Here is a 24,220-nt window from a genome sequence, read left to right as displayed (position 1 = left end):
GTAAGTGTGTGTGTGTGTGTGTGTGTGTGTGTGTGTGTGTGTGTGTGTGTGTAGGCCTGGGGAAATGAGAGCAGTAGCGCATAACAACCACATAAATAACCACTACAGCATCTGTTAGAGGGGGAAGAGATATGGAGGGTGTTTGACTTTCTTTGAAACCTGCTTATACTGTATATATATATGTATGTGAAATACCTGCTGAAACATGCATCAGATGTTTTACACTGAACACACCCCCTAAAACAACACACACACACTCTCAAACACACACACACAGACGTACACATATAGACAGTCATAACGCTAAACTCAGTGCATCAGTCAGGCAGACATACTCACACTAGGGAGAGAGAAATTTACAGGCAGCTGCAATGGAGAGTCGCTATGGCAACTGCTTCACTTTGACTTGTTTCCGCCTCTCCTCTCTCTCTCTCTCTCCCTCTCTCTCTTTCTCTCTCTTTAAATCTCTCCCTCTCCCTCCATGAGCCACTCTCACGTGGACAAAGTCTCATTGACTGTTGCCGTGGCAACATATTGCACTTGTGCATCTCTAACCCCCGTGGTGCCCTTCGCCGCGTCTCTACCTGAATCTCATTTCATTAGCCACAAATGACCACATAGACACTTCCTATACACACACACACACACACACACACACACACACACACACACACACAAACACACACACGTCTCTGTATTCTGCATCAGGAGATGAAGACTGACAGCCACTGGCATCATGGGAGACAGAATGCAGATGCACTGATGTACCCACCCACACCCGCCTAAGACACAAACACACACGCGCGTGAGCACCAAGCAGGCTGTCACAGTTGACCTGTAGACTCTGTGTCCATGGATCAGTTACAGGGCGAATCGTTCTGGCACACTGACAGATAGGACTGAGGCCCTGGGGGGCTACAAGCTCTCTCTCCCTCTATCCCTTGCTGTCTCAGGCTCTCTCTCTCACTCTCTCTCTCTCCGCCTCTGGCTTTGCTGTGTTTATACCATAACTAAAGTTTAGCATGCAATGCCCGGAAACAGGCGGATGGTTAGATCCCTAGCCTCTGGATCCACATTTCATCCCCATGTGGGATAATTTCCTTCCAGAGCTTGCAAAAAAAAAAAACTCCATCATTAATCTCTTAAAAACATGCAAATTAGATGCAGCAAGGTGCTTGAAAAACTAATCAGATCATCAGCTCTCCTGGGAGAACCTGTGGTGTATGTATACTGTTGGTATCATTTGTTTTTCAGGTTGTGTTTCGTTCCCAACGTGTCTACAAGGCAAACACGACAGATGCTGCATGGTAACATAATGTCCTGTACAACCAGTACCAAGCAGGCAGTTTGGGACATGGCTAGAAAGCCTCAACAAATCCTTGAAAACCTATCCTAGATTTTCGGCAGATGGTCAACGCTTCCACACAGACCGAGCTAATGCTGCATTCAAAGCGATGACAGGAATGTGTCGCTAGGGACGCTCTGCAAGAGGCCTGGACTCAATACTGACATGTGGCGCTCCAGTGATTTGTGTCATAGTACTGTTTGCACGTTTAACTAAAGCAACAGTAGAATGTAAGCAACAGGTCAACACGGCTGAGAGGTTTGCTCTTTCCCTTCAGTCTGTATTGTTTGGTTTTTAGACTGTATTGTATTTTACTTCTCACAGTAAAGTTACTCTAACCTTTAAGATGAACCACTTAATGTACTGTCATTGTATTATTTTAGGTGCCTTGGAATTGAAATGACCTGAACACAAAATAAGCAATGTATGAGGCCTCGTTATGTTAAGTTACCACTGATGCAAACCTAACACTTTACACTACTGCTGCTGCTTCAGATTACAGGAATTTAGCTTTTATAGTATTTAGAGTATTTTTTTTATTGTGGTAATACTAGTTCTACTTTAGTAAAGGATCAGAAAACTCATTCTAAGATTAGAGATAGTTAAGTCAGACAAAATATAAATGTAAATGACTACTAATTAAAACCCTGTTCTGTTTCTTTCACTAACACTCCAGCTTTCCCAAAACTTACTAAAACTCCTAAAAGCACCTCTACTTTAATGACAGTGAAGAATTAATTATTTTAAACCCAAATTAAAAAGGTGAATGAAATCAAAAAAACCTAACAAAAGTGGCTAAAAAAATTTGGCTCCTCTCAGCAAACACACAAAAAAACTAACAACAACAACAAAGACAATGCAAGATGGCAAAGCAGCTGAGGGCCGGTACCCTGAGGAGCTTAGCACGGCTGCTGATCCTTTCAAGCAGAACGGAGACAATGAGACGATTAGGCCTAAACTTGTGTCGAGTGTTCCAGTTTAGCACGCCGCCCACCGCTGCCCTCTGAGACGCCACCCTCTGGTCTCCTGACGGGACGCGGGGGCCATCGTCTCCGCCGCATCGCAGACTGACTGATTAGCCATGGGGATGGAGCGTGGTCTACGTCGGTGCCGCTTGTTGATTTTATGGGAATTGATATTTGCTGTCAGTAAACAGTGACATCTCCAAACAGGAGAGGGAGAGGGAGATTGATATCCACTTAAGGGATGGCTGAACTTTGCGGCGTAATAGAAAGGATAAGTGAGATGCAATGCCTTTGATTGTAATGTCTATATTAATATTTGCCTTGTTTATATCTTTTTAAATAACAGCAGAGGTTCACCTGAAGGATTAACCTCTACTACAATCTGTCTCACTAGAGCAGCAGAGAGACGTGTGGAGGACACAGCGTTTAAATAGCATATATTACTTCTTAACCGAACACAGAGCGCACACGCCTGCTGAGATATCATCTTCCCATATGTTAAAGTGAGCATGGAGAGATGGGAGCGGAGGGCCCCCTCTCTTTACAGAGAGCCGTAATTAAAAAGATACTGAATCACGTTGGGGGCGAAACGACAACTCAAAGGGGAATAACGCAGCATACAGAACTATATACCGTCTCCAAATTAGCATTTTCATTTCTCTCATATGGGCTTGACTTAGCACATTTTTTCTCCACCATTTCTATTTTCATTTTCATTTGTATGGATAGGCAGGCGCGAGTGTGTGTGAATGTGTGTGTGCACAAGCGCATGTGAGTGTGAGGTAGAGATAAATATTGACCTTTAACGCTGAGGTTCCAAGCTGTAATAATAGGGAAATTGCTCACAGCAAATGATGAACTGTCATCTGTGTGCAAATACACAGAGGGTCTTTGTACTAGTGGTCCAATTAACAGGAAAGGTTATAGAGTGGTGAAAATATTGTAACAGTGTAATGGAGGGAATACCTTGGTGCATATTTCTCAGACCTGTAATTTGAGTTATGATGGATCGGAATTATTACAAAAAGCTTATCTTCTATGTGCAAGTCAAGCTGTTTAAGAAGAACGTGGACACACTGTACAATTTATGTGGTTAAATACACTCTGGAATGGAGGCTTCACTCTAAATATGCAAGACATCCTCCTCATTAAGAAAACATCTAATGGAAGCTGATGGAGAAGTATTTCGCTTGAACCAAAGTACAACTGTCCATGTAAATGTTATCTGCTTCATATTCAGAGGAAAACCCTCCAAAGAATTTCATTTGTGCATTAGAAGAAAAAAAACCCACTATTTTTCATATCTTTGATGATCCGGAACTACAGATGCGGTTTTCTTAAAAATGTAAGACACAAGAGTGTAACTTTCTACATGAAAATACAGCAGAGCTTCACATTTACATGGTCTGTCAGATATTATTGATAGCTGTTTCAAAATGTCTCTTTGAAGGAGTTAAGTCAATAGATATCAAGCTGGTGAAATAAACTGCATCCAGGAAAAAAAACACACTGTAGAAACTGTACTAGTGTGTATATGTCCTGTCTGAAATGAGATGAGTGGGCCCTGTGTGTGTGTGTGTGTGTGTGTGTGTGTGTGTGTGTGTTTGTGTGTGTGTGGGAGGGGTCAATAGGAGGTCAATGACAGGCTGATGTGATAAAGGGCTGGAGGTGGAGACAGATGCGCGGTGATGAATGGGATGTGATGAGATGCACAGCAGCAGAGCTGGCCTATAGGCCACTGAGCTGGGCTAAAGCTTAATCGTTAGAGCACAATGGATCAAGGCAAAGGCCATACTGATTGCATCTGGGACGTGTATGTGTGTGTGTGTGTGTGTGTCTGTGTGTGTCCATGCACTGGCATTATAATATTTGTGAGTAGCAGGAGCATTACAGCTAGTCCTCGCTTAAGAAAAAAAGGCATTCTTTATTTGTCTTGGTGTTTGATAATGGAATTCAAACATCTGTTGTGGTTGGGGTTTTTTTTTTTTTGCGTATTTTAGCTTTAACAACACATACAGTACATTTACTTATATTACTACTTATTTTTATGTATTTTTTCTCAAACTTACCTAACTGTCTCATAGGAAAACAGCTGATGACAGGATATGCTTAAAAAGCTCCTGGCTGTTGGTGCATTCAAGTGCTGCTAGGAAGCTTTGACATTCAAGGCAGGAGAGTTAGCTACGGCTTAGCATTGCATTTACATGATATACTGCGAGAAGCAAGCAAGAAGCTAACATTAATCATTTGGTATCTTCAGGTTGCTGTTTGGCAGCTGACTCTCAAGTGTCAGTCCCAGTGTACCGAACCCTTCACTCCCTGATTAAAGCGTGCATAATTATGTGAAGATAATTAACAATTATTGCCTTTTAGGAGATTACTACATTCTAGGCCTTTTTGGATCCCATAGGCATGTTGTAACTCTAGCCCACATGATTTTACATTTAAAGTTGTGTCTGAAGTGCCACTGAACTCGTGTGTCCATCACTTTTTGTGTATTAAGGTTATTTAAAGTTTAAAGGCTCAATTCCTGTTTAAACCTGCAGTGCCTAACTTTTATATAAAAGACACACATTACATAGTATGAAGAGTTTTTGAACTTCTAAACTTTACAAATATTTTCAGGAGAATGGATCAAATTCTGTGTGATGCTTGAAACTATTTTTACCATCATTTCAAAGCAGCAACGGTAGGTCACGGCCAGTGGTGTACTGGCCATGAAGCATACTGGGACCAATCCAGGTGGGCCAGCGGACCGTCAGAAATATGTTTTTGGGCTGGTGGAGCATCAAAACATATCCATTTTTCCAGCCCTTTCTATGAGCCTGTCATTCTGGGTGCGCATGAGAGCGTGCTGCATGTCTGTGTCAGACAATCATAGCTGAGCAACCCTATTTTTACCTTCACTACCAGGAGGGGGAGACAAAAGTCCCACACTGCAGCTTTAATGACGTCCATTGATTAAAATATAAAAATACATGGAGAACCAGAAAGCTTCACTACTTCAGACACACACACACACACACACAAACACACACACACACACACACACACACACACACACACAGACAGTCTCTATTCTCACTGTCTGCCTGAGCTCATAACACTGGGCTATGGGGAGCAGGATGGAGTTAGGATGATTTTAGCCGTCGTGCTGTTTGCACTCCGTCTACACCAACTTCACTTCCTGCAACATGGAGTAAACATCCACCTCACAGCTCAATATACTGGCTAAGATCAGAGCAACAACCCCCCCCCCCCCCCCCTCCTGCAACCTCCACAAATATAGAGAAACAGCTCCTACTCTAATCTATGACCGTTATCTAGTAGTATCATTATTACAGCTGTAATTACATGAATATTGCTCAGGCTGATTTTCACCTCCTGCATCTACTTTTCTCTTTTTCTAAATCACACAGCAATGCTTCTTCTTCTTCTTCTTTCCCTCTGCAGATTAAGAGTGGGCGAGGTAATAAAAAAGAAGGAGCAGAGCGAGGCGGAGGAGAAAAAAGACGAGTTAGACCACTGGGGAAAAAAAAAGAAGAAAAAAAAAGAAGGCCTGGCCGGCCACAACAACCTGCTCTTATTACACTCAATAACATCTCCAAAAAAACGCAAGCGCTCCTCCCTAATTTTCCCCCGCTGTCCATCCATCTGTCTCCCTTTTCATCTTTCCTTCCTCTTGTTCACTCGCAACACCTCTTTGCCTTTTGCCAACAGCTCTCTCTCTCTCCTCTCACTCTCTTCCTGTTGCTCTCAATCTATCTCACATCCTTTATCTTTCACTGTTTTTACTCCTTTTTCTTCTTTTTTTAATCTCTCCTTCTTTCTCCCTTCGTCTTAATCTACCACTGGCTAGCCTCTTCCTCCCAGAGTCTATTTGTAACTTGTTTTTATTCCAATTACTAGTCTTCCTCTCGCTTTTTCCCCCCTTATTTCTGTCTTTGTCAATCTCTATCTTTTCGTCTCCCTCTTATCTTTTTCTTATCTGTCCGTCACAGGCTTTGGTATAGCACTTCTACTGTTAAATGATATCCGTCGCTCCTTCCTCTCTCTCTCTCTCTCTCTCTCTCTCTCTCTCTCTCTCTCTCTCTCTCTCTCTCTCTCTCTCTCTCTCTCTCTCTCTCTCCATCTGTGTTATAAATAGTGGTTGGATTAGGCTGACTTTTTGTTTTGCTCACTATTAGGGAGCAGATCAATTCCACAAATTGAGTGGATGGGGAAGCGACTACAGACACACACACACACACACACACACACAGACACACACACATCCGGGCACACAGCCTCTCTGTCCTCCGAAATACCACAGTCACAAAGACAACACAAACACAGGCATTGTCCTTGTTTTCCCACCGCTGCCTCTCTCTTCTCCTCTCTTTAACAGTCCCCTTCTCTTCTATTTTCCACATCCCTTTCTTTCAGACTTAAGCCTTTCGGAACTTCAGTTGACCCCCTCTTCCTCTTCCTCCTCCTCCTCTTCTTTCCTTCCTTGCCTTTATCCCGACACTCTTTTTACGCTTGACTGGTAGCAAAACAGCAACATTATAATGAGACAGAAGTTTTAATTATTAATGAGTCTTGTTTCCCATGAGTCTCTATGGGAACCTAAAGGCACGATTCAGTTGCACAAATACTTCAAAATATCAATAAAATCATGAAATATCGCAACTGACAGTGAAGCTATCGATCTCATAACACAAAAAAAACTTCAAACCCAAGTCCCAACTCTTGTAAATCTGTCCTTTTCTTGAGCGTATTGAGCGTTTTTTCCTCTATACATTTCCTCATGAGAAAAATACTGTTAAACGTTGACATTTTACCAGTTCTCACATCTCACAAGAGCCAGCTGGGGACTGAGTTAAAGGCACCCTATGGACTTTTTGACCAGTAGTAGCTTTATGGAGCAGTGTTATTATTATTATTTCACAGTCCCCATTTTGCTTGTCTCACAATCACATACAGGCATGTTGCTGATGCTTAACACATTCACATTATTCCTCTTTACAGCTGCAACAATTAGATGATTAAACAGCTGATCAACAGATGATTAATTGTAACATGTGGTTAGGACTTATCTGCAGCACCACAAGATGTCATTTAAATATCGTATTTTGACACATATTATTCTAAAGCATAGTTAGTTTTAATACTAATTACTCATTTCTTTTACAAGCACCTTCATTCTTTTTTTAACTTATGATACAATAAGGATTGCTTTCAATTTCATACATGTACAAAGACAATAAAGACTATTCTATTCTATTCTATTCTATTATTTAACAAATACTGTGATGTAAGTCATATTTTGATTCCAATCAAATTTAGATGAATTGTTCAGCTCTATCAAGCATGAATCACTTTTTAAGCCAAATGCCAAAATGCAGCTGGTTCTAGCTTCCCAAATGTGATGATTTCATGCTTTTCTGTGTCATACATGACAGTAAACTGAATATCATCAAGGTTTAGACTGTGGGTCAAACAAAACAACACATTTGAATATGTCATCTTTGACTCTGGAATGTAATAAGGGGCTTTGATTCACTGATTAATAGAGGAAATAATCAGGATTCAAGGATTATTAGTTGCACCCCTCTTATCTCCAGGTGGTAGAGACACACCAGCAATGTGTCAACAAACACAGAGAAGAACAAGACTGCTTTGAAAATGGTTTTTAAAAATTAGATTTAAAAATGTTTTATGTGAAAGGAAATGCATTCAACACTTCTGTTAGACCTCAAGGATGAAAACATAACTGTGTTTGTTTACTAAAACACACCTCCACACTGCAGCGTCTAAGGTTCAATTTAAAATGAGAAATTAGCTACTCTCTCTTTATCTTGCAGTACAAGAAGCATTTATGAGCTGGCTCTATAGGTTTAACATCACCAAGCTAAATTATCTCTATCACCAATAGCAATATGGATTTTAATAGACTCCAGATAGCAGGTTATTACTTTCAGGAACAAGCATAAGAAATAAATGTCAATGGAGGGCAATCATGTGTGCACATACTGTACATACACATACTTTTTTTTCTAATCTGTATTTGCACACTTGTGTATGTCTACATGTACTCATCTAAGCTCCGTCCTCGTGCAACCTCTCATTATCCTCAGTCCACCGGTCGCTCCATCCCCTCCCTCCTTTAACGATCCGGCCATTACTGGGGCTGCCGTTCCAGCCCTGGTTTCACAGGGGTGTCTGGGGTCTAATTGGGACTGAACGAGTGTGAGTGTGTGTTGCAATGAAGCTTCATTGACACAGGCTTAGATACCTTACTTGGACACTTGCTCTTCATTATACGCACACTCGTGAAGGCGTGTGCAACTTTTTTCAACCTATGATTAATCTATATTTACTCAACATTTTCCAGCTGTTGTAATTTGAACACATCTGGAATTGTACACACATCACTGGCATTAAGAAACGAGTGTCATCACAGCTCATCCAGTCTATTTTTTCCCCATTAAAACCAAACAAGAGTGGAATTATATCACACAACTCAATGATACTAATTCATTTGCTGGGAAAGTAGCAGTAGTAGAGCTGCCAGCACTGAATGGTACATTGGCAGAGGAGTTGGAGGTGATTGGTGTCATTCTGTATCTGTTTCTTTTATCTTTGGCATTTCAGAGCAAATATTTTTCAGATTTTGGAATTGTGTGTAGATTTGAATTTGATGAATGAACTGCACCGGGCTTAGAGTTAAAATAATAATGATGACCGGTGTGGTTGTAGCTTTCTACTTTTTCCACTATTATTCTTTCACTTTTGATGAGGTAGTTTTATTATAGGTTGTCTAACTTGATTGCTTCTTGCTGTGGCAATTTTTCTAATGTGTAATGTACATGTAGAATATGTAATGTGTAGCAGCAGATACTATGCAGGTATATTAGGTTCTATTTAAACACTGTGGCAAGGGACTGCATAGGGAAATGAGTCAGTATTAGCTAATTTATCAATGTGTACTACACTTACAGTAATAAATGAATACAAACAAACTATATTCATTATTCTATTCCTCATTTTTCCCATTTGTATGTTACATAGATTATTTTTCATTTCATTACACTAGTGCATGCATATAGGAAGTTTACAGTATATTATCTTATGAGTGCATTCTGTTTGTATTAGTGAGTGTATATGAGTTCCAGCAGTAGGCACAGAGAAAACAAATAAATTGGGGTGTAGAGAGTCTCCGCTGTTGTCTCCATTCAAACACCAGCGTTCCCATTAGGTAACGCTGTCAGCTCTGCCTCTACCCAACACCCAGCTCTCCATCTCATACATAACAATACCTCCTTAATTGGAACGCTACTCCGACAGTTACGATCCAATCCAGGTGAAAAAACGCACACACACACACACACACAGGGAGTACAAAGTGAGAAAGAAATGATACAACCCGAGGAAGAAGAAGAAGAGAAAAAAAAGGAAAGTGCGGTGGCTAGTCAAAGTGAGTGGCACTTTTGTAACTTAACAAAGCAACTTTGCTCAACATGTAACGGCTGAGCTGACGCGTGTGAGAGAAATGATTCATCTTTTTTCGCTGCCTGTGTTAGTACAATATGTGTGTGTGTGTGTGTGTGTGTGTGTGTGTGTGTGTATTTTGTGCTTCTCAGCAGGCGTACAGTTAGAGCTATGATCTCCGCCTTACAGCCGCCATTGCCAGAAGCCAGTGTGTGTGTGTGTGTGTGTGTGTGTGTAGCTGTTCATCTGTAATCAAACATTTTTTTTTTTTTTTTTACATGTATAGAGATCTTCCTCTTCCTGTGCTCCATGTCACCCCAGGAGGGATATGGATTATCAGCAGCCACTTATCTCTTCTCTTCCCTGACCCGACAGTTAATCTGATGGCGTAACACTAACACTGCTGCATCACTTCTGTCATTGCTGCCATCGCTTCTTACAAAAACCCACATCTCCTTATAACGACACACCCCCCCCCCCCCCCCAACAACATAATTATCTTGATATATGACTGATGGACTTTTTCCACCTGTGGTCCCGGCTGATCACATCTGTCTCTTGCATTGATGCAGAATCCTAAATTAAACACCTTGGCACACCTTCCACCAACTCATAAATAAAATGTGACTGCCAAGAATATTTTCACTGCCTCAAATGTTTAATACGCAGCTTCAAAATAGGTTACACTGCCTGTTTTCAATGCTATTTATCATGATGTTTGAAATGTTGCCTGTCATGTTTGAATTGTTGGTTTAATTAAAGTTTCAAGGAGTGGAGAAGCTGGATTTTAGAGGCAACAGCTGTTTGATTACAGGTATGAATATAATTGGAAAAGCTTCTATCATGAAATATAGCTTATATAAATGAGTTATAGCAAAGTATTATTTAGTTAGATTTAGCTGAAAAACACAAAAGTTCTTAAGGGAGTGTTCAAAAAATATAAGCAGTAACATTACTGATAGAAATGTTGCATGAGGAGAAACGTTAGCATGATTATATGAGCAAAGTAGCTGAAATATTATATCTGTTTAAAGAAAAGCTTGCAGTTTACAATGTTTGATACAGAAAACTAAGTTTAATCTAACCCTGAGCTGAGCTTAAAAGTGTTAAAAACTCCCATTTGAATCCCTGCTCTGTACTGTAGTTCTGTCCACACTTTTATTATCAAATATCTTAAAATTTCCAACCCTCCATTGAAAGGGTTAGCTTGTGAAAATGTAAGTCAGCATGAGGTAAAAAGATGATGGGTAAATAAGAAGTGACTAAAGAAGCTGGGCATGTGTCCTGCTCTAAAGCCTCCTTCATCTCCTCCACATCTATCAACTCTAATGGAGCAAATATTCTCTCCACAGGGGTTGCAACCATATCTCCAACACATGACTATAGACTACTATAAACTATAATGAGTATTGATTCATGCATTATTCAAACCACTTATCCTCCAGAGCTGGGGGGTCAAAGTCATTTTAGTTTAAGGGCCATACATAGGCCAAGTTGATCTCAAGTAGGTCAGACTAGTAAAATCATTATATAATAATGTACAAATATTACATATACATTATAACTTTATCATAATCTCCTTGCAGAACAGATAAACAGCCTGAGATGTCTGAAGGGAAGTGAGCAGTTTCAATAATATGATGTCTCAGCTGCTGATTGACATTTTGCACAATGTTTAATATCTGAATGTTTCAAATATGAAAATATGTATATTCTAGTCAAAAAACGCTGAATCAGCAGAAAAATTGGAATTACTTTTCTGCAATTTTCATACTTTAACTTATCCAGTGGGGCCGGATTGGGACCAGTTCTGGATCTCGGGCCATACATTTGACAACCTTGCAGGCACCAGGAGAACATGCAAAACTCTTGAGGAGGTCAGTCATAGCTGTCATGGACTATCATCTAACCCCCCCCCCCCCCCCCCCCCCACACACACACACACACTTGTGCAGCATCTTTTCTTGCCACTGCAGTACAGCACTACACAGAACCATCCCCCCAATTTCACATGTGCACCCTTCCTTCTATGATCTCCAGAATGCTCACATGTCCATTGTAGCTCCTCTAGCAAGTCAATCACTAACCTAGTGCATAATCCTTAAATCCTCCACTAATATTACTGATCTCGCTGGTGCCAGCCGGGAGGTCTTCTCCGCAACACCATTTGACAATTCCAAACTTCATTTGTTTCACTGAGCACTTTAAAGTTTATTGATTTGGATTAAATAGACCCACAATAGCTCTTGGCTAGCTCAAAGCCAGGATCGGGCTATTCAGCGAGGTCCAGGAGTAGAAAGAGGAGCTGAGCCAGCCTTCACTGTTGCTTCCCTCAGTCCCTTATAGCCATTACACACGGCAATAAGCCCAGCCAAGAGCAAAACAAAAAAAAAAAACTGTGTTGAGCTTTTTCCCAAGCGCTAAGCAAGCTGACAGATGACACAACGCCAAGTAGCTCTCTCTCTCTCCTCCCCTCTCCCCTCTCTTTCTTTCTATCCCGCCGTCCCCCTCTCTATCTCCCGCTACCTTCCGATTCTTTTCATCTCCGTCTTTCCCTTCCCCTCCTCTTCACTTTCTTTGTCTTGTCAAAGGGTTTCAAGCTCAGTAAAATAGTAACTGTCAGCGCGCGACGGAGTAGGTGTATTCCACACGATATTGATACAACCTTGACACGACGTGGGCCGAAAAAACGTGGAGGGGTGACGGGGAGGCAGCGAGCCCAGGTAGCAAAATAACTGACAGGCCCAGTGAGAGAGCGATAGAAGGAGATTGGGTCTCTGTGGTAATGTTAAAATAAAGTAGGTTTGACAGTGCTGTTGATCCTTTACACCATAAATTCTGTTCTGATTTTGGGTTCTTTAGTCCTGTGCCACACTATATCTGTACTGTGCTGCTTCCTGAGCCAGGATGTCCTGTTTTTTTTGTTTTTTTTTTTTTGATATTTCCTGTGTTTTATATGTTCCACAGTAACCTGCTAAATTCGATCTCCACCCCCCCCCCTCCTTCACCACCCCTCCTCTTCAATTCTCCTCTTTTTTTTTACTGCTTTGTCTTCCCATTCTCCTTTCATCATGTTTCAATATTCTACTCAACCGTGTCCCCGTGCCATCTCATTCCATTCAAAATCCTCTTATAAAGTAATTTGTACCAGGCACATAAGGATGTAAAAAAAAGAAAAAAAAAAGGCGAAATAAATAATAGAATGGATGAAGGACCTGCTCGTTTTACTTGCTGCTGGATTCTTGTCCCTTTTGTATTTCACAATTTAGAGATTTGAATTGGACAGTACAGAATATTGCAGTGTCCGTGTTAAAAAGCCTACAGGAAATAGAGAGAACATCTCCCTGGATGGCTCCTAATTATAAAGAAAAAAAAAAAAGATGATGAAACGTGCCAAGTCTACATCCCCGCATGGCGCCACACTCCAAAAAAACAAAAAAAAACAAGGGATTGCGAGGCGGGTGTTGTAATCGGAGGGAGGAGGAGGAGAGGGAGGGAGAGGGAGGGGTGTTTTATAGAGCAGCAAACAGAGGAGCCAATACAGAGAGATGTTACATTGCCCACAGGCCGACGTCTGTTAGCAGAGTTATAACCAGAGTGGAAACACCACATAATACAGACAGACAAAGAGGAGGAAGAGGAGGAAGGGAAAAAAAAGAAAGAGAGAGAGGAAATTGAGAAAAATATGTTGATGCACACGAAAACAGAGTGGAATGAAACGCTTGTATCTGTCTCACCCAGACACAAACAAACTATTGCTCTGCTGTCGTCTAGCATGTTTCCATCCAGGAGGGAGGGCCGTACCATCTTCAACATGAAATCTCTCTCTTATGTCTTTCCATCAAGCTTTCCATTTTTAACCCTAACCTCTAAAAGTCACTTAAACTATGCATTTCCCTATAGAGTCCCAACTTTTTCCTCAGGTATAAGTCCACACACTATCTGTCAATAAAACAGCTCTTTAACAGCTGATTCAGTAAACACAGCTCATTCATCCAGAAGGAACACAAACACCGCCCGCTTTCAAGCACTAAATCAAAAAGGCCGTTTGATACAGAGCCATTGTTTTTTTGTTTTTTTTTGCTTTTGAGCGCAGGGCGGTCAGCGGGGACGACATATTTTACAAGCGTTTGGCACTCTGGTCTGTTTTAATTCCACTCCCTGCTCGCCGCGTGTGAAGTAGAGTATTCTCGTTTTTAGATCTAGGGCACATGCTGTTCACTATATCCTTGATACAATAAATTATATTCTAAGTAATACTAAACAGAAATGCTGAAGTTATAATGTTCATTGTTGTTTTACATGGCTGTGTTAAGTGATTTTTCTTGCACATATTGCAGACTTGTGTAACATTAATAGTGTGGGCTTTAGCTGCAGACATTCTTATATTATTAATACTTTAGTTAGACACTCTGTTGTGCTGAGCTGAACTAATTTGCCCCCGATGTAGTATGCACATCAAAATAAATTCACTATCATAAATATTCAAATACACTATTGTAACAGCACTATATCTTTTATATATGATCTAGTTCTAGGTCAGTACACAGGGTTTATCTCAGCATATGTTCACCTAACATCTTTTAAGTTATATTCTCTTTCATAACCAAAGAGTGTGATTTAAGAATGAATACTCTAGATTTAGTTTTTCAAAGGATCCTAATTATAAATACAGGCTGGTTCTGCTTTGGTGGATTAACACAGCAGGAGCACAAACCTTTAAAGTTTTATATTTTTTATGTGAACAACGGATCATATTTGTAATGTGAGAGAGGTCAGGATCCAACGCTGGAGTCTCCCTCAGATCTCTATTAAGCGTTTTATCCTCTTTTAGCTCATTGTTTTGTTTTCTAGCCTATGATTCATTAAACATCTGCTACACTAAATAAATGAATATAGTGATATTAGCAGCTAAAGAAACATATCTCCCCCCAAAATAAACATCTATGTCCTATAACACCATTATCAGAACTTAATACTTTATAAGGTGATGTCAGTGTTGTGTTTACAGCTTGTCTCGCCTCCCACAGGGGGGGAGAAAAAGAATCAATGATTGCCGCTTTAACAGCTCCAGAAAACATTAATTGCTTTGATTTTGTTGTTATCAGCTGTTCCATCATCCATCCGAGGAGGAGCGTCGGAGCATGTAAGCGCTAGCAGGTTCCAATTTGAAGTCTTGATTTGGTGGTTTACACTTAAATGATGGACCCAAAAAAAACACAAAGAAGGGTTCATTTAACAGCAATTAACTCTAGTTGGTTATCTGTTAAATCTACTGATGGTTATTATAGTTTAAGCTAAAGTCAAAGCAATCAAATCTCAAATAAACATTCAATCTTTGCTTTTCTATTGCTTTAAATATGTAATATCCTAGTCCCCCAGGAAATAGCTTCTCTCTTTTATTTATACATGCAGTGATGTGAAAACTATCTTTACACAGAGAAAAAAAAACAAAGCTACCATTTCCATTAGCAGCAAGCATTGAGTACTGTCATATAAAAATATAAGAAGGAGTGATTCTATCATCCCAGCATAATTGTGCCATATTAAAAACAGAAAATGAAGTATTGGCCACCAAAATTAGTGAAGGTAAATTTGCACCTTTCACCTCTTTGTTTGATTAATGATAGCTAATATAACATATTAATTAAAACCCAGTTGGATGGTTGATATTCTTATCATCACTATAGCCATGAAGAAAATTGACAGAGTTACTGGAAAAAACCCAAGGCTTCCTTCGATCGGTGATGTAATATACATGCTTAAAGGCCCCATGTAATGAAAAATACATTCTCTAAGTTTTAATGTGTCCCTGTGTTAACTCATCCATCTCTTGTTATACGCCAATAAAAACACTATAAGAGTATTTTTTTACATCTAAATCTAAGTTTTTTCTCCTCCTGTAAAATGCTTTAAATGTTTGATGACTCATCCTGCACTCAGGGGTGTTTACAAAGGTCTATCCAATCAAATGTGACTTTGCACTTCACCTATTGTGGGTTGTAGGAGGTAACAGAGCAACATGGAAGAGATGTGTGTGTGTGTGGATATCAGTATCTGAGGTGTGATTCATTTATCTCTCAGTTGAGGAGGTGTGTGTATACTGTAGCTCTGTATCATGCTTTACTCTAAAGCCCGCCCCCTTTTTAGTGGCCAAATCAAATGTGAAGGATTTGATTTAAAGCTCCTCTTGTAACTGTACGGCGCCCCCACATATTCCATTTCATTGGAAAATATGTCACAGAACAGAAGGTGAATGTGCTCTAACTTCTATTTCATGGGGCCTTTAAAGCTTGAAAAAACAAAAGAACGGCAACATTTTATTCCTGAAAGGCAGATAATCAGGTAATGAAAGCAGCAGCAACAATAAATACAGTAACATAACATCTGTTTCTCTCTCTGCTTCTTTTCCCCTTATTTATTTCCAAGTTTGTTTTAAAGCAGTCCAGAAACCGAGACATTTATTGCACTTTAGTACTCCGTCGGGAGGCTCTGTTGTAATATGTTAGTGGCTGTTCTCAGTTGTGGGAAATTAAAGCGGTCTCCATTTTTAGCAATCTATAACATGGGGAGTCTAAATTGTCAGGTTGAGGATTACCAGACACAGTAGGTCATGTTTAACTGCTTCTCCAGCCTCTCTTCATTCTCATCCATTTCCCTTTTTATTAGAGGAGTAGGAATAAAAGAGGTGGTTGATTACATTGTGGTTGAAAGTTCTGGATCATTTTTCAACTTAGCTAGCAATAAAAAGATAACTTTGATTGATCCATTTATAGATTATTGAAAGAAAATGTTTAATATAGCTTACTTATTCGGACTTTAAAGAGAAGCTATAATGCTTTTCCTTACTTTCAGTCATGTATATAATGTTATAATGTCAGATATTCATATTAAATGTGGCTAAAGTTTCAAATAATGTTTTTTTCTACTTTCAGCTCAACAGGAGGGTGGCCTTAAAGAGAGAGGAGCGAAAACAGCCTGTTATGAGACAGAGGCTGAACTGAGGGGGCTGCATAAAAGACCAGTATAAGATAAATAAGGAGTTTTTTTAACTGTGAATCAGGCAAAGCTACTCTAAAAGAGTCCCAGAATAAAAATATGTGGCTGGAAATTAGCATAATAGGTGCCTTTTAATATATATATATATAGCATTGTTTTCTTATATTCTCACTTGTGATACTTGTGAAAGCTAACACATATTGTGCGATGGTAGCAGAATTTTGGCAAACTGTACTTCATCTGTGTGTCAGATCATTTGGTTTCGATGCCACATCTCCTTTTAAGGGGTTGTGTTGTGTATGTGTGTGTATGTGTGTGTGTGTGTGTGTGTGTGTGTGTGTGTGTGTGTGTCTGAGGACGTCAGCGAGAGGTGACATTGTTCCTGGCAGAAATATGTTCCAGGTTCTGGGGGGCTCAGGTGGCTTCGTTTGTCTCTGATCAGAGCTGACACACAGGACAGCAGAGTAACACACTCACTCTGTCTCTTATTTGATTTAGCTCGATCTCGCTGTGGCTTGTAATCCCCTCCTCTCCTCCGCACACATACACACATACACACACACACACACATACATGCACACGCACCTATGCACAAAGCTCTGCTCTGAGCTCTATCAATCTTTTTGAACATCACCCCTCGACACAGAGCAGCACTGCAGCCCAATAGCCTTTGCTCTCACACCTGATGTAAAGCTGGAGAGCGCTGCTGTTGCTACTGCTGTAAAATAAAGTCATCAAGATAGGCGAAGGATGCTGCCTTAATTCCTCCCTCCTCTTCACGAACATACAGCGTGTCCTTTTTTACTTGAATAGCTCATGAATAGACGGCCTTGAATATACTGCTTCAATGTGTACCAATATGAAAAAAGCCGCTGATACGCAGCTGAAAGAATGAGGACAAAAGGATGGACGGAAAGGATGAACTGCTATCAGATTATAGCTGGTTGTGTTGTTTTCTACAGTCTTTCATTTAAGGTTGTCATTTTATTTTGTTGGTTAGAAAACAAATCAGGTCTGTGCCAGTTCCATGTAAGATTGGAACAGTCCCTACAGACTCAATGTGGCTGTTGTATTTTATTACTGTGTTTTTTTGAAATGTGATTTTTATGCAACTACATTGGTTCTACACTAATGATCCACTTGTGTTGCATCCAAATGAGCAGTTGTCTTAAAAATACTGCAGATTTCAGGAGTTTGGAGATGTTTTCTGTTTTCTACTTAATTCAGATACATGTTGTGCATTGAAATACAACATAAAAGCTTGTAAGAAGCAGAGGAAATGAACCAAGTAGGATTTTTATAATGGTTACCAAGCAGGAGCGACTGTGTCATTAAGGACATCCAGGAGTTCATGTCTTCACTATTATGTAATTCTGGGAATGATGCTGTATTTTTACCATTTTGAGGAGCTGTTTATATTCTACAATAACCCTCACATACTGTTCTTATTCTGACTCATAATTAGTCTCACCAATTCACATTCATAAATTCTCCCATCGGTCATTAATAAATGTTTAATTTAGCTTATGGAGAAAAAGAGTAGAATATAATGAATAAGATGTATTTAAATGCTGATTAATAAACATGGGTCAAATTTGTACATTCAATTTAAAACATTATGCAATTTTTTCCAATTTTTGTATACTGTGGGTCACATTAGGAAAAGTTTGGCTTAAAGAAATGCAATTATGGTGTTTTTACAGGTCTTATTTGAGCCTGAACAGTATGTAAGGGTTAAATATAAGTTTTGAAAACTAATTATGATCTTTTTTTTAGGCTAAATATATTTAAAGATCCCTCCAGACATGGTAGTTTTTCCACACATACAAAAAAAAGTTCAATTACCTTGTTAAAAATTGTACTAAATTGCATCTACTCCTTCAGCTTCATCATAATACCTAAAATATATCCCTCTGGAGGTTTCAAATTTCCACATTGCACCTTTAATACTGGATCACAATTAGCTCCAAACTAGCTGTGATGTAACAAATCATACTTGAGCACAGAGGAACTTTCCCCTCTGAGCAGATGAATGTGAAATAGTCTTCTAATGTCAAACTCTGCATATAATTTTGATTATTTTTTTTAGGCAAAATAGACTAAAATGAGAAGAGAATAAAACCTGGTTAGCAGTGGAACTAATGAGACTGTACAGTAGCTCATTTTCTATTGGGATCAGGATACCTTTGTGTATCTGTAGTCTTATGCAAAGGAGATTATCTGCATCTGCATTGTTATACGCAGCACGTTTATTTGTTTTCTATGCCAGCTTTCTGTGTTTGTGAACAGAACTCCCCATGCACAACCAGCATGTTCAATCAGAACAGAATCTGCTTTGTTGGGACTCAGTAACATCTTAACCTGAAGACGCTGCAGGCAAAACACACTGTTCAGTCCTAATAAAGTCATTTCAGTGTGCGGTGGTTATTTTTGACCTCCACCTTTCTAGATTTGTATTCTTATGCAAGGATGTTAGGTTTATCTGTATGTTGCAGTGCATCCCCAGCTTTTCTTCCATAGCTGACTCCAGTTTTACCTTGTACCTGAGATGAATTCCAGTTTGGGATTGTGTTCCTAGAGTTAGTGAGCTGGGATTAGCAGTTCCCAATCAAACAAGGTTAATTGGACATTGTGATGAAGGATGAAAGACGTATATAAATATATATATATAAATATATATATAGAGGAGGTGGGGATGGGGGCGGAGGGAGGTAGGAGGGAGAAGGAGGGGAGTAGCGTCCTAACTGGGCTTGACTGCTTGCTGACTGTGGCAGCTCAGGAAGAGAAGAAGAAGAAAAAAAAAAAAAGTCGTGCCTGCGCCAGTTGCGTTTGATCACCAAGAAAATCCTCTTGTGTCAAACTTCCTCCCCGACTCCCGACTTCAAAAAAACACCCCAAATCAAAGAGCATCACGGAGCAAGAAAAAGATTCACCCGCACACACCCTCAAAATAGCATAAAGAGAAATATGTATCAAAATATCATCACTCATCTTTTTTTTTTTGTTTTTTTTTTTTTTAATTCCCCCCCTCCAAGAAACAAGTCCAAGAGAACAAGAGAGGGGAGGAAGAAGGGAGGAAGAAGGGAGGGAGGAGGGGGGATGAAAGTGCAGATAAAATCACCTCCATAGTGAGTGTACGTGCTGGCAGGTAGGAGATAAATTAACAGCAGGCTATAAGTTCTGCAGCCGATTAAACCCACATCCTCAAAAGAGTGGCACAAGTGTCCTTGGATGTCCCCGATTTTTTCCCCCCCCTGACTTGATTTGATGTTATCATCACCGACTTGGAATAAGGGTAGCTTAATATTTGTGTAGGTCCTCACTCAATAGCAATTTCATCCTTGAGTGGGGGGATCGAGGCGTAATAATAATGCACCCTCATTGTGTAAGCCGGTCTCAATAGGTGCTTTGTGGCTCCAAATCCTGACAACAATTTGGTTTTCAGGGGTTTCGGAGGGTGGAGGGGTTGAGGGTGGAGGGGGGGCAATGCTGTTAGTCGGCCAATGTGTTTTCAAGGGCACAGGGGTGATGAAGATGTCCGGGGTGCTCTGTGTGTCAGCTGAGAGGCAGATAAGGACCTCTGGAAAACACACACAAGCGCCTGAGCTGTAGATGGCTTTATAATGAGGAGTATCTGGGTTCCATTAGCCAGGCCTGATGATCATCCAAGGTTACATGAGGCTAATGATTTGCATAGGATAGACAGCTTTTTTTAATTGCAAACTGGTCAGCACATAACACTTACACCAACACATCGGTATGCATCTCATATCCAAAAGTCCCAAACCTAAAGAGATGTTTGACTTGTGTGTGTGTTTTCCACTCTATGTGTACACATCCCCCAAAAAGACTTCAAAACAAGAAAAAAGGAAAAACATGCAACAAAAATACCTTCGTCTCGAGGCTTGTTCATTGAAGATTCATCGTGTTTTTTTGTGAGCGGACCTAGGGTTAAGAAAAAAAGGGGGGAAAAAGAGAAAAGAGAAAATTCAAAAAAGATTACTGGCAAAAACGGAAAAAAAAAGAATATCAAAAAAAGAAAAGAAGCAAGAGCAAAAAGGACAAATCAGCAAGAGTTCATGTTTGCTTATGGTTTTTTCTCTCTCTCTGTCTTTCTTTCTCTCTCTCTCTCTTTTTGTATTTTTCGTGACTTTTTGTTTTTTCCTTTAAAAAGAGTACAAAAACAAAAACAAAAGGCATCACAGACACAGATTTATCACAAGAAAAGACACAAGATCAAAGAAAGCTGTTTTTGGATGTGATTTCCTCCTCTCCCCCTGCAGAAGAAAACGGCTGCCATTGTTTAAGTCCCTTTTTTTCTCTCTCTCTCTCTCTTTCTCCCTCTCTCTCTCTCCATTAAACCTTGTTTGGTCCCTGGACTTTTATTTTTGGGGGGTGCTGTTAGGGTGGGTGGTTGGGTGGGTTTGGGGGGTGGTAGTGAAAAGGGGGGAAAAGGAAGGAGAATGTGGAGCAATAAGAGGCCTCTGTGGTTTGAAGAACAGGACCCAGCCCCTTTCATTTCCACCATATGATCAGAAAAAAGACAAAGAACTGGCAAAGAAGTGGACACCTATAGGAAAAGAATGGCAGCTTTGGGTCCTGATGCTCAAACCCCCAAATTCTCAGCATCTCAGCAGTGAAAACACACAACATTTTAAAGGACTGTTGCACAACATTAGTCAGTTAAACCTTTTTTTTTTTTTAGATAGACACACTGAACACAGACATCTTTAATTAGACAGCAGATATACAATGACCCTGTAATGGTGAACAAAAAAAAGAAGCATGTTAAACATGTTGCAGGTAAAATCGGGCACAGGTGCTTTTTTTTTGGTGTGTGACCGAGCGCGTGTGCGTGTTTGTCATTATTTAGTGGTTAAAAGCAGAGAGCTACTCCCCAGGCGGGTAAATAATTACATAGCACAACAGCAGTGTGTTAATTTGAAATGACAAGTAAGTGTGACGCTAATTGCGCAGAGGAGTGCAGGTAAAAGGTGAATGTAATTTGATCTCCATCTGGCCACTGGCTGTTTTTGGTAAATTAAAAAGAGAAGACAGGGAGAGAGAGAGAGAGAGAGAGGGAGAGAGAGAGAGAGAGAGAGAGAGAGAGAGAGAGAGGGAGAGAGAGAGAGAGCAAGAGAAAGCAACATTTAGAGAACACTAACCACCTCTTTTCTTCCCTCCATCATCACCTCTGAATGTTTTTTTTTTGCGCTGATGTTGATGAACTGCTAATATCTTATTTGAGGAACCTGACTGTGACCAAATGATTTCTGTGCTATCAACCTTTCAATCTGTAGATAATAGAGTCACAATCATGAAATGAGGCGATTGGGGGAAATTTTGACAAAATCAGCTACAAGCAGGAAAAAAACAACCCTTCAAGACATATTTTAGGTACCAGAAATACACCCAAAATCAGAGCACAAAATCAGCACCAGCCAACACTAGACAAATGCTGATAGAATATGCAATTGGCTGGTAGATCTGCTTCAATCACCAGCTGAAAAATACCCAATGTTAATGTATTGAGTGGTTGGTAACATTTGAACATTCTAGCCATTTGGCCAGCGGACACAAGAAAAGATAGATTTTTCACCTCGATCAAAATATTTCCTTGGTGTACAGCTCACCTCGGCTTTCAGAAGGTAAGTACTACTCAAAATCACTCTTCACCTTAGCTTTCATCTTCTAAATCCACTTTGGGAACCTCAAGGTTTGGTAAAGAAAAACTGGATTTCCTTCAGGGGAATTTGTGAAAAGGGTAACTGCAACATTGAGTGACTTCCTGTAAGAGTCAGCTCTTTATCAGAGAGCTTGTTCAGAAGAGGTGAAAGCTACAGCCTACGAAACTGTTCTGTAAAGATGGCTGAATGTCTGTCAGTTGTCCAAAGATAAGTAGACACGTACCTCTAAAAGGATGGCACATCTCTGACACAGAAATGTCAAAAATACACAAAATGTTGCATGAACAGTGAAAAGACTACATGTTTACAGTCGTGTTAGTAGCTCTGTGAGGCTCTGCTAAATGATAACCATGTTGTAGAAACAGAGTGGAGGTTTCTGGCACAACTTCACCTACTTCCAAGGTGCATGGAAAAGGAAAAAAGTAAAGAAAGTCAAAGCTCTAGCAACACTTGTAGTGTAAAAGAACTTTATTAGTAGACCAACGTGTTTAAGCTAGCAGCTTTCATCAGGGTCATGCTAGAAGTGTTGCTGGAGCTTTGACTGTCAATGATAACAATGTTCACCATCCTAGTACGGTGTTAGTATGCTAATATCCGCTTATTAGTGCTAAACACAAAGTACGGCTAAAGCTAACGTTATTCATTTTGTAGGTATTTGGTGTTATGAAAGCAAACTGAATATTTGACGCTAATGATAGCGCTAGAGGAAGGTCTGGACCACGTTTCATGTCAACCCACCCGACACAGTCGTGTTAGTAGCTCTGTGAGGCTCTGCTAAATGATAACCATGTTGTAGAAACAGAGTGGAGGTTTCTGGCACAACTTCACCTACTTCCAAGGTGCATGGAAAAGGAAAAAAGTAAAGAAAGTCAAAGCTCTAGCAACACTTGTAGTGTAAAAGAACTTTATTAGTAGACCAACGTGTTTAAGCTAGCAGCTTTCATCAGGGTCATGCTAGAAGTGTTGCTGGAGCTTTGACTGTCAATGATAACAATGTTCACCATCCTAGTACAGTGTGTTAGTATGCTAATATCCGCTTATTAGTGCTAAACACAAAGTACGGCTAAAGCTAACGTTATTCATTTTGTAGGTATTTGGTGATATGAAAGCAAACTGAATATTTGACGCTAATGATAGCGCTAGAGGAAGGTCTGGACCACGTTTCATGTCAACCCACCCGACACAGTTGTGTTAGTAGCTCTGTGAGGCTCTGCTAAATGATAACCATGTTGTAGAAACAGAGTGGAGGTTTCTGGCACAACTTCACCTACTTCCAAGGTGCATGGAAAAGGAAAAAAAGTGAAGTCAAAGCTCTAGCAACACTTGTAGTGTAAAAGAACTTTATTAGTAGACCAACGTGTTTAAGCTAGCAGCTTTCATCAGGGTCATGCTAGAAGTGTTGCTGGAGCTTTGACTGTCAATGATAACAATGTTCACCATCCTAGTACGGTGTTAGTATGCTAATATCCGCTTATTAGTGCTAAACACAAAGTACGGCTAAAGCTAACGTTATTCATTTTGTAGGTATTTGGTGTTATGAAAGCAAACTGAATATTTGACGCTAATGATAGCGCTAGAGGAAGGTCTGGACCACGTTTCATGTCAACCCACCCGACACAGTCGTGTTAGTAGCTCTGTGAGGCTCTGCTAAATGATAACCATGTTGTAGAAACAGAGTGGAGGTTTCTGGCACAACTTCACCTACTTCCAAGGTGCATGGAAAAGGAAAAAAGTAAAGAAAGTCAAAGCTC

At 40.1% G+C, this 24,220-nt stretch overlaps 1 protein-coding gene across 5 annotated transcripts in view; it reads right to left on the bottom strand.

The window, feature by feature from the left end:
* nlgn2a (neuroligin 2a) overlaps positions 1-24,220 on the bottom strand; it is a 110,453-nt gene that overhangs the window by 59,431 nt on the left and 26,802 nt on the right. The window contains exons 2-4 of one of the 5 annotated variants that reach the window (XM_053342934.1): positions 15,193-15,209; positions 6,333-6,378; positions 5,561-5,575 (exon numbers count right to left, since the gene is read on the bottom strand). The exons of 3 other annotated variants lie outside the window; for them this stretch is intronic. In XM_053342934.1, coding sequence (XP_053198909.1) covers positions 5,561-5,575; positions 6,333-6,378; positions 15,193-15,209 — 78 coding nt within the window. Of the gene's footprint in view, positions 1-5,560; positions 5,576-6,332; positions 6,379-15,192; positions 15,210-20,673; positions 20,728-24,220 lie in introns of all 5 variants that reach the window. One more of the 5 variants, XM_053342937.1, reaches the window with a different exon arrangement.

The sequence above is a fragment of the Scomber japonicus genome, chromosome 22 (assembly GCF_027409825.1).
Source record: "Scomber japonicus isolate fScoJap1 chromosome 22, fScoJap1.pri, whole genome shotgun sequence".
Lineage (NCBI taxonomy): Eukaryota > Metazoa > Chordata > Actinopteri > Scombriformes > Scombridae > Scomber > Scomber japonicus.
This window is presented reverse-complemented; position numbering and strand designations above follow the sequence as displayed.